Raw genomic sequence first — 11,575 nt, forward strand, 5'->3', positions numbered from 1 at the left:
CACTTGAAAGAGTTTTCCAGTTGCTTTACCTGGCAAAGCATAGATGAGTGTTGCAGGTTTCATTCACTGCTGGTTTGGTCATCTGAGAGCATGCAGAATCTGCTAATATCACTGTTTCCATACTCTGTTTCTGCATACAGGCTACAGAGCGCACCCGCTCTCCAACTCCACAGGGGGTGCTGCAAGGACCAAATTCACCCAGCACCCAACTGCAAAAAAAAAAAGTGGCACAGCACGGTGTATATCTTTTTCTGAAGGTTGAGGGTCTATTAAAATAACTACGGTCAGCATGGGAATGCAATTAGGGCAGACATTCTTATCCTAAGTGACCTACAAAACTGACTTTGACTATATGGACGAAAGTATGTGGACACACGACTGTTGCAAGCTTGCTGGACAGCTCAATTCAAAACCATGGGCAAAAACAAGGAGATTTTCTCTCACAGCAAACAGTGGCAAGTTTTTTCTTCACGCCCATTGATGCTTGGCATTGATTTTAGTAAACTTAAGTTTGTGTGCAGATGCTTGACCCAAAAAATTCCTTTTCATGAAGCTCCTAATGCATAGTTAAATATGCTCCTAATGCATAGTTCATTATTTTTAGCCTTTTTTGGGGTTTGTTTGTTTTTTTTACTTAGTAATTGATGTGATTTAAAATGTAGTTTAATACTATACTTCAGACAAAACATACTTAAGTAAAAGTTAAATGACAGATTTTAAAAATTAGTTTAAAAAAGTTAAAGTACACAAAAATACTTCACATTTACAGTTACACAAGTTAATATCATTCATTACTTTCCACCTCTGCATACTTCTTGTGCTGATGTTCATTCCAGGTGCAATCTGGAATGCTGTATGGTCGATGACCATTTTTTTTTAGCTTAGCAGCCCTGATCTGTGAATTTTTCGTGGTCTATTGCTTTGTGGCCAAACATTTGTTGCACCAAGAAACTTCCACTTCACAATAATTGAACTTTTGATTGATCAAGGCAGATATTGCATGGCAGAAATTTCAAAAAGGGACTTAAGGTGGTTTTCTATGATACTACTATGTTTGAAGTTACGGAGCCCTTCAGTTCGACCTACTCTACTGCAAATTTTGGTCTATGAGGAGTGTATGTACCTGTCAGCAATGGGTGTCCATGGGTGTCCACATACTTTTGGCAATATGGTAACTATTGCATTATGAAAAACAACTAAACGATGCCCTCAATGACCTTGCAGAAAAGCAGACAATTCATAATATATTCATAGAAAATACTGAAGTGCATGCAAACATGAATCATCAGATGAGCAAATGAGGCTACCTGGGTGGGCAGTCAGGTAGGTGGCATGGCTGTAGGGTGGGTGGGTTTGGATTAACTGAGCTGCAGAGTTCTTCATCTACTTGCTCCTGGGTGTTTATGTCAACACACTCCTGACTAACCCTCTGAATCCCTATAAAACCAGAGACTCGTTGTGTTATATAGAGCTTAATTCAATAACATATTCAGCACAGCAATGACATAAACTGCTTCTGTGGAGAAACTAAAGCTGTTTAGTGTCAGTTTGGTGATTTCCCATATGCATTAGTTTCGGTTTTCATTTGAGTCATTTTAGCACGTTTGAGTGCCTTTGAATGGTTTCCGCAGGATTCAGCCAAAGGGTTTTCCCCCCTTTTTTAACACTGTATAGCGTAAGGTCATTAGGAAGCAGGGAGGTACTTTTCTGTGTATGAATGTTCAATTCAAAATCTCACACTACAGTCATTTTCATTAGTATAGTTATAGCTGCTACGGCATTCCAATTAATTGATCATCTTTGTAAAAAAAAAATATATCAAGGAACATCTTACATTGATCAGGCATAACATTAAGACCACCCGCCTAATATTGTGTTGGTCCTCTTTTTGTTGCTAAACAGTCCTGATTCGTTGAGCATTAACAGCATTAACTTCTTCAGTAACTTTAGCTACAGGAGCTCGTCTGTCAGATCGGACTACACGGGCAGGACTTCACTTCCCACACGCATCAATTAGCTTTGGCCCCCATGACCATTTTTGATAGATAGTGACCACTGCAGACCAGAAACAGCCCAAAAGAGCTGCAGTTTTTGAAGATGATCTGACCCAGTTGTTTAGGCTTCACAACTCAAATCCTTACGCTTGCCCAATTTTCCTGCTTCTAACAAATCAACTTTGAGGACAAAATGTTCATTTGCTGCCTAATATACCCCACCCACTAACAGGTGCCATGGTGAAGAGATAATCAATGTTCTTCACGTCACCTGTCAGTGGTCATAATGATATTTCTGATCGGTGTATTTTCTTCATTAAATTTTTCACGAGTTCTGTAAACACTTACAGTATAGCAGCTATACATGCTCTTTTCCTGGTTTCTCTTTTTTTCATCTCTTGAAGTTAATAAGCCAAAAAAAAAACCATGCAGCTTGTCATATTACCAAGAAACCCAGAATGTGTCAAACCCACTCTCCTGACCATTACAAAAAATATGGTTGTGTAAACCTGTTATATGCTGAACTAGTGCCTGAGCAGTGCTGTTATCGAATATTGATTAACCTTCTAAGCAACTCAGAATGAGTTATTTAACTGTGCTATGGTATACCAATAATTATTGTAATATTTCAGTTTATAAATTCTTGTGTAGATTTAGTTTTTTTTATTATTATTACTCAAACACCACAAGGCTATCATTTCTTAATTACAATGTTCATTTTGGTGCTTGCTCTATGATTTAACTATAAACTTGGTGTTGCAATGATTTCTGGGGAAACACAACTAAGATGCATCACAGCAATTCATTATCAGGTCAAGTAAGTAGGTTAGGAAACCAATCGGTTCTGTACTCCAGCTCCCCAAAATGGGGCAAACCCGCATTACACCAAATTTATCCACTGATTTAAAAAGCAGAGCAGTATGAGAGCCAAAAATGAATATGCTTTGTTTTATTGTATTATCATTAATCGGCTCAGTGACATGCACATGGATGTGATTTCTTCTATTTGGCCTTGTCCCTTACCTGAGCCACAGGTTACAGAACAAGACGAAACAACAGTGGACCATTGACCCTCAATTATCTTCTCCACGTGTTCAGCATCAGACATGTAAAACTGATAGGTGATGTTTGGGCTTGTGATGTCTCCGTATTCTCTTCCATATTTCCGATATACCTGTGAATAACACAAAAGCATTGTATTGATAAATATTTTGAGATATTTAATGATGTATGCAATCGTTCCCACCCACCTGTATTTGGATCTTGTCCGAGATTGGTCCAGACAAAACAAGCTCCTCTGTGTGAGGTAGAAAGTCGGCAGTGAGGTAGAGATTATAAATCAAATGGTTCTCCTCCAGAGGTGATGGATGGGTGGTGTTTAATGCGATATCGCCGTCTCCGGCTACGACATATTCATCGTTCACCATCACGGCTACATCAAAAAAAGAATTGTGTGCTTTTATATTAGAATATGCAGCCCAAATACATGCACTAGAGTAATATCAAACGATTGTGTTGTAAAGATTTACCCATATGAGTGAAAACTGGATTCCAATTATTAATGTGAACCTGAGTGGCATTCGCGGGAAGACTGAGGAATGTGACGTACTCTGAAATGAAAGCGAAGCAAAATAAAGCAGAGTACGTAAGAAAGAAACGTGCAGCTGTGGAAAAGAATATGGGTCTAGTACCTTTGTCGTCTCCGCCTGTGTAAGAGCCAGTAATAAGATGGCAAGTGTTGCCTTTTCCTCCACACACCCCGCAAACATCCCTTACTTTTCTGGAATTCAACACACCGTCACAGCCAAACAACTAAAAAAAAAAAAAACACAAGCGCGCTTGGAGAAATGTCTTTTGCCTAATATTTTGCTTCTATTCCTTATCCCTTATCCCTTATATTGTATACACTGATCATTGACATCATAACATTATGACCAATAAAGTGAATAACACTGATTCTTTATCATGGCACCTGTTAGTGGGTGAAATATATTAGGCAGCAAGTGAACATTTTGTCTTCAAAGTTGATGTGTTCAAAGCAGGGAAAATGGGCAAGCGTAAGGATTTGAGCAAGTTTGACGAGGGCCAAATTGTGATGTCTAGGCGACTGGGTCAGTGCATCTCTTTTGTGGGGTGTTCCTGATCCGCAGTGGTCAGTATCTATCAAAGGGTGGGTGAAGGAAGAAACAGTGGTGAACCATTCCAGCCAAGGCGCATAGGAAGGCTGGCATGGTCCGATCCAACAGACGATTTCCTGTAGCTTAAAATGCTGAAGAGACTGGGTCAGGACTGTTTTAGCAGCAAACAGGGGACTCATACAATATTAGGCAGGTGGTCATAATGTTATGCCTGATCGGTGTATATACTTATAATGAATAAATAAGGATTTCATATTGGCAGTGTTTCCCTTATGTTCTGTTTAGCGTAACAACAGATTTAGCATTGAAAGACATCCTTTCCATCCCAGCAACAAAAATCTGCTACTGCTGGGCTCTTGAGCAAGGCCCTTAACCCTCTCTGCCCCAAGGGTGCTGTATGGTGGCTGACCCTTTCACTGGGCTGTAATGTACATGTGAAAAATGAATGCATCTATGTATATACCTGGCACTTCCCGTTAAGGCAGGCAGTAAAGGAGCCAGCAGTGACGGGGCTGTCAAATTCACACCTTGTCCCATCGATAAACTGAGCCCCACGACTCACCATGAAGTCTTGCTCACGAGAGCGACACATCAGCTTACACTGAGCATCACCTTATTCCCGCATATTGAAACACAAAAAGAAATATTTTAGAATTACAGAACCTGACATGAATGTAATTTTGTTATGACTATTAGCACCTGTTAGCTAGCTGACCTGAAATAAAACCAACGGCAGGGATCCATGAGTAGGCTGTGGTTGAATAAGCGGAAAGCAGGAGGGGTTGATGGTCTGTATCTGAGCACTGCTGGGCCATGAACTCGTGCTGGTTACTTTCACATGGCTGAAACAATTCAAAAGATCACCAGATCATCAAGTTTATGGAACTTACTCTTCAAACTCTGACACAAAGGTCATATATTGATTTACTGAGTTCATCTTTATAGAGTAAGATTTAGAGGAAAGAAGATTCTAACCCTGCTAATCAACACTTGCAAAACGTTATCAAGTAGGCCACCAAATACAAGAAACCACTCAGTACTACTGATAAACAAAACAGCTATTTCTGTGTCTTACTAGGACCTATTACACACATGACCAATGGAAATGTACCTGTCGATTGCAAAGTTCAGCCTCTGTCCCCTCTCCCTCACAGTCTCTCCCTCCAAATGCTGGTCTACAATTAATCACATAAAGAGAATTAAAGTTAACATTAGTTCAAAAGGGTGCAGAGGCAAATCATAAACAGCATGCACTTGCTACATGTGTTTTTAAATATATATAGATATCAGGGGTCTCCAACCACTAGGTTGCGGACTGGTACGGGGCCGTGGATCATTTGGTGCCAGGCTACAGAGAAAAAATAAAAACAATAAAAAATTTTTTTCCGTTTTAATGACTTTTGTGGTCTGCAAGGTGTTTTATTATTTTTTTTTTTTTAAGTTTCAAGGAAAAGCGGGAACAACCAAATGAGGAGGCTCCAAGACTGTCAGCAAAAGAAAGCTCTATTTCAAAGATAATACCAAGAGTCCTAATTAAATTATGGGTTTATTGAAATAGGAAAATTTTCCTGATCCTTGCTTGCTCTGTATATATATGTATATATATATATATATATATATATATATATATATATATATATATATATATATATATATATATATATATATATATATAGTGACTAGTATTACTCCCTCCACCCGGTCGGTGGAAAAATTGTCTTGGGTGAAACTGATCCTTGGTACAAAAACATTTGGGGGCCGTCATTATAAATGACCCAGAGGTGATCATGTGACCAAAATGCACAATTTTATACAACGTTTGATTCCGATTGGTTAAAATATGTGGATTAAATTTCTTCAAAAGTGTTCAAGTTTTAATATGTTATTAGGGACTGGTTTGGAGGAAATTGCACATTAACAGATATTTAAAACCTTTGTAGTTCTCTGTGAGGAGACATGCAGATTTACATAGTCATGTAGTATGTTTGTAAGGAGTTTCCAGTGTCCACGCTTAGTAAAAGTCAGTTGTCTCCTTCAGTTGTCAGGACAGAGGACTTTGCAGAATCTTTGTTTTTTTTTCCCCAATAAATATTTAAACCTGAAATCCGTTGTGTCACTTTTCAGTTGGTTAAAAATTATAATTTTTTTAATTTTATATAATTGCTGTGGCAAAAACACTTGACGAGACTATAATCCACTTCATGGTGGGCCACATTACACTACCCTCTGATGACAGGCAGGTTTTATTGCTTATTTAGCACATAAATACCTGGGATTGTTGCACTCTCTCTTGCGGTATGTGATCCCTCCTCCACAGGTGCGTGAACAGGAGGTGTATTCAGACCAGGACGACCAGGAGCCATGAACCAGCAGAGTGGAGCTCAGTTTGGATGCAGATACACAACGGCCCTTTAAGCACCACTGAGACAGAACACAGCTTACATTATTCAAAAAATTACACTATATAATGTGAACAGGGTGATAGTTGGCTGTATGTGCACAATATTACATTATATTATATTATTAAATGAATCATATTGGATACCTGATTGAGCCCACATTCAGTGCCGTCCAGCAGCGGCACAAGAAGTCGGGTGCAGGTGCTGCGATTACCAGGGGCGATGTGGCAGGACAGAAATCGACAGGTGGCCTAGACATATAATGTATAAAGTCTGAAAAGGTTATAAGCTTATAGCATTAGGATATCACTTGGGTAATCTATAGATAAAGTTTAAGAGGTAGTCAAAATCAAAATCACAATGGTGGTGCTATAGAATATTACATACATAATTCAGTAATGGGTTTCTATGATTCATTGATGCTGCTGAATTACACCACCATGAGGCTTATTTTGCAATAAGAGCACTCCATCTTAAAAATTGTGGCATTTGTCAAAAATTACAATTTGTATATGTATTACAATTTGTAATTACACCTCATTTTATGCAGGTATACTTTTAAAGTTGTAACTATAGATGTAAAAACACATTAGAACAACTGCATTAATATAAATATGTAATATAAATTAGTTCTCAACAGTTGGAGCTGCAATTATAGATAAAACATTAACGATTAAATAAAAGTCGAGAATTCACCAGTGCTGTAGTACAATGATGTTTCCTTTGTGCGCTTCACAGTATTCCCATGCAATGGACTGCTATTTTACTATTTTATATAATTTGCTACACAGCACCCCCACAACAAAGCAGCTCATATCTGGCCCTGTTCCTTGAAATGCAGCTTACTAGGTATCAGCTCTCAGTCAGGCAGATTCTCCACCTCCCTGCAGACACTGCAACCTTCAAACATGGAGGACATGAACTTCAATTCCCAACACACACCTACACTTTCCCACTATGACTTTCCCTTATCATGTTCGTTTGCCAGCTACCAACTGTTAGACTTATGGATGTACATCTCATTAGAACGATAGCTGGCCAGCAGACAAATGAGTAGACTGGCGAGTTCAACGAGGCATTCTCACTCTTTCACTATTAAAAAAAACTTGTGGGCTTATGATTTCTGAAGTTTGTAATCTAGCGAACCAGTATTGATTTATCTATTGATAGAGACTCAAAGCACTTTTATATGTCGATCTGGGAAAAGGCGTCTGCTAAATGCCTTAAATGTAAATGTACCTTTCTAGTTGGGAGAAAAAATTGCTTGGTAAAAGAAAAAAACTATACTGTAAAACCAGAAAAGTCAGCAAACCGCTTCTTTAGTATAATTCATTCCTGACTGAAATGTTCTCTCACCATGTCATTGCTAGTGAAGGAGCAGGCAGAGGCTGTGCTCCCGAACGCGATGCGACACTGATCGTCCACACCGTAATACAGACCGGGTTTCCACGCCTGCAGTGATCCTCCCAGCACTGGTACATCCTTCACACACTCTGCCTTGCCTGCACTAAAGTGTTTGGAAATACTTTAGTTAAATAGAGACATATAATATTGTACGTATGGATCGTAAGAGAATACAAGAATACAAAATATTTCTGGCAAGAAAAGAAAAAAACTAAAGTAAATTACACACAGCTTCAGGGAGATGGGTCTGTACCTGAAAAAGTTGAGGAGCTGCGTTCTGCTGCATTGAGACCAGGTGAGATCCACACTGTTGTAACCGCCATCAGACGCCATTATACACCCGCTACTGCTGCACGTGTTGCTTGTACCATCATGGTTTATTCCAAAACTGAAACAAATGTATTTCCTCATAACTCATATGAACACATTTCAGAAACTCTAAAATATATAAATGTTAGATCAGTTTATTTCCATAGAGTTTTAATAAATAGTTTTTATACCAGATTTGCTGTTCTAACCTGTGTCCAATCTCATGTGCCACAGTGATGCCAAGGTCAAAGCCTGTATCTTCTGTAATTACACAATTCCACTGGCTAGAACAGACTCCTCCCAGTTGAGTCACACCTCTCACCTGTTTATTCCCATTGGGCAAAACTAAATCAAACCTGTCAAAAAGAAGAGGAAATCACAAATAAGAGCTCAAAATTTTCTTTTGTTCATACGTTGAGATCAGCTAGAGGATCCGTACCTGGTGATGTAAAGGAGTAAGTCTGCATGCAGAGGGTCAGTCTCAGTGGAAGGGTTGACTTTATGACCCCACTCGCACACACTCCTGAGAGATGAAGTGATATCATTTGAGATCTGGATGTCTGGCTGTTCATTTAAAACAAAAGAATTAGGGAAACACAACATTATTTGCGGTCATGACACAGAAATCCAATCCTATTGCAAGTAGTTACCTCTGGCTCAGTCAGAATGATCATACGGATCAGGTGGACTCTTATATTTGCCCCTAGAGTGTCATCTCGTAACAGCTCGGATGCCTGGGGTGGAGTAAAACAAATATTAGACAATGTGTGAAAATCCCAATTAGGACAAAAAAAGTTCAGAGGGGTCGAATACAGAAATATAGAATATAGAAAGTGTATAAATGTGATCTTCTAATGCATTCGCTCACAATGTTTAGGTTGGTGAGGATGTATCTCTCAGTGTCCTGCTTGTGAACCTCGTGGACGTCAGGGCCGACTACCACCAGCAGCTCTAAATGGTTGACCTCTGCCCCTAGGAATGACCTCTGGAGCCTTCGGTGACCTAATATCAAATATTTAAAGCTGATCACATAATGAGAGAGGCTATTTTACATAAAGTTTACAGAAAAATTCTGTACTCATATTCTATTCTAACATTTGTTAAAAGTCAAATTACAGGAATTAACTGCTTTTTACAATTTAGCATTTTCACAATGCAAAGAAAATGAAGTATGTTGCTAAAGTAGGTATACGGTATAAAAATCTAACAGAAATCTAAATTGCAAACTTGACTATATTAATAAACATATAGGAATTTATATTTCATATGGAACTTTTTTTTTTTTTTATAAAGAAATGATCTGTTGCGCTGCACTTAATCACTCATCCAATCATCCCCATTTAAAAGAATCATTTTGCAGATCATTTCTAAATTGCTAAATTGCATTGCTAAATTGGTTTGAGTTTTCATCATTGACAGATAAATTACATGCCTCCTCTTAAGTATCAAGAACAAAAGAAACTTTTTTGGCCTGAATCCTTTTTATAAGTCTAATGTGCAAATGAAGGCTTTGTGCAAACAACATTTTGAAGAACACGTTTTAAAAAATTTACATAATGACCCAAAGGCTTGATGGTGACTGTTTGATCAGTATTTACATGCTCGACTTGGAGGCCAGAACCAGTAACATGCAAGAAGTCTACGGGAAGTACAGGAGGGTTTGTCTCGTAAATTGTATTGAAAAAAGGCATTTTATAAAAACTCCCAGAATCAAATCAGAATTATACTTAAATAATTTCTTTAACACTATGGAGTTTGCAGAGACACAAATCATTGAACAAACTAAACTTATAATATATAACAAATAAAACACAAAAAGAAAATAACGTGCAATGAGGCAACATGATGGCTAATGGTGATGGCAAATATTTATATATTTTTTTATTTCTTTGTTTAATATTGAATATCCATGAGAAGTTCATTCTGGTTACAAATAATTTTCTAAACTTCATTACATTTACATTTATGCCTTATCTAGAGTGACTTACACTTGTTCATAGAGCATGGAGTGGCTAAGGGCCTTTCTCAGGGGCCCAGTGGTGGGAGTTTTGTAAGGCTGGGATTTGAACTCATGACATTCTGATCCAAAGTCCAATGTTTTAACCACTAAGCAACTACTCCTCATAGGTTATAGTTTATACCACCTATAAACACAGACCTTCTTTTTTCACATTACAGCCATCACTATTGTCATTGCGGCTATTAAAGAAAATAAATCGACAACCAATCGGATTTAAGAATTTAACAGTGCTACGATGTAAATCTTAAATAATGTACTCACTCTGTCCCTGTTGAAGGCGTGTCCTTACTTGTGATGGGCGGAGCAAGACCAGGTGGGGCACACCTTGGGGTTTGACCACCGAGTTTCTCAGACGTTCGGAATGATTGTGGAGCAGTGGATGTATGTGTAGCTTTCCTGACTGCATGAGAAGCAGGCCTTGCTGAAAGAAGGAGAAGAAAACGTTACCATGAACCAACTATCGATGTGGTTATAAAAAAGTTTACAAAAAAAACAGGTTCTCACAATTTTTCCATCACACACTGAGAGAAAAGATCTGGCATCTTCTGGTTTCAGTACGTCGAGTTGCTCACAACACTTATTCTCCCTCCTCTTTATAACGCTGAGCGTAGTATTGATGGCGAGCTCCAGGTTGGAAGGACAGAACAACGGCGGCTCATTTCTCAGCCTCAGGTTAAAGTCTTTGCCATGGGCTTGAAACGAACAGTGTCTTCTACCGGTTTCATCCTCGATGCAACTTACCCACACAAGGTCAAATTCAGGCACTATGGAGAAGAGTGTATTCGAAAAGCACAATTCGAACTTTGGTAAGAACTCTCCTTTAAGGAAAATCTATAACGACATCTTCAGTACACTTTACCTAATGTTGATGAATTATTTCCAAAAAGATGAAAGATATCTTCATCGGCCAGTGACTGTAAAAAACTCTTCAAGCAGAAAATATTTAATGATTGAATTTCCAATGAACTTTTACATATAGTGCAGTACAAGCACTTAGATCTGTTCATTCATGGAAAGCACATGAAAATAACCAAAAAATTTAAATAAATCTAAAAGTATATGCGAGATCCTTTCGTTTTACCACGTACCTTCTCCAGAGAAACCTGAGACGCTAATAAAGCCGTGTCCACCAGGACCGACGCCAGAAAGATCGACACCAAAGCGGCCATGATTGTTTAAACTGTAGGATAAAGCACAAGTTCATCAGTGTGTAAAGAGTCAGATAGAGTCCACATCAATGAGGCGCCACAGCAATGGCTCGCATTGATCTAAGTTCAGGGTTTTTTTTTTTTTTTTGGTTGAGTTTCCTTC

The 11,575-nt window shown here is 38.5% G+C and overlaps 1 protein-coding gene across 1 annotated transcript in view; it reads right to left on the reverse strand.

Moving 5' to 3' along the window:
* adamts13 (ADAM metallopeptidase with thrombospondin type 1 motif, 13) overlaps positions 1–11,575 on the reverse strand; it is a 63,450-nt gene that overhangs the window by 7,014 nt on the left and 44,861 nt on the right. Inside the window, exons 3-23 of the mRNA XM_083554006.1 lie at positions 11,353–11,444; positions 11,124–11,190; positions 10,769–11,028; positions 10,526–10,685; positions 9,113–9,246; positions 8,895–8,978; positions 8,684–8,808; positions 8,454–8,600; positions 8,189–8,323; positions 7,888–8,038; positions 6,678–6,782; positions 6,402–6,553; positions 5,244–5,307; positions 4,848–4,974; positions 4,596–4,744; positions 3,686–3,806; positions 3,524–3,604; positions 3,245–3,426; positions 3,018–3,168; positions 1,308–1,437; positions 30–209 (exon numbers count right to left, since the gene is read on the reverse strand). Of these exons, the coding sequence (XP_083410132.1) occupies positions 30–209; positions 1,308–1,437; positions 3,018–3,168; positions 3,245–3,426; positions 3,524–3,604; positions 3,686–3,806; positions 4,596–4,744; positions 4,848–4,974; positions 5,244–5,307; positions 6,402–6,553; positions 6,678–6,782; positions 7,888–8,038; positions 8,189–8,323; positions 8,454–8,600; positions 8,684–8,808; positions 8,895–8,978; positions 9,113–9,246; positions 10,526–10,685; positions 10,769–11,028; positions 11,124–11,190; positions 11,353–11,433 (2,786 nt within the window). The 5' untranslated portion in view covers positions 11,434–11,444. The remainder of the gene's footprint in view (positions 1–29; positions 210–1,307; positions 1,438–3,017; positions 3,169–3,244; positions 3,427–3,523; positions 3,605–3,685; positions 3,807–4,595; positions 4,745–4,847; positions 4,975–5,243; positions 5,308–6,401; positions 6,554–6,677; positions 6,783–7,887; positions 8,039–8,188; positions 8,324–8,453; positions 8,601–8,683; positions 8,809–8,894; positions 8,979–9,112; positions 9,247–10,525; positions 10,686–10,768; positions 11,029–11,123; positions 11,191–11,352; positions 11,445–11,575) is intronic.

The sequence above is a fragment of the Silurus aristotelis genome (assembly GCF_946808225.1).
Source record: "Silurus aristotelis genome assembly, chromosome: 11".
NCBI lineage: Eukaryota > Metazoa > Chordata > Actinopteri > Siluriformes > Siluridae > Silurus > Silurus aristotelis.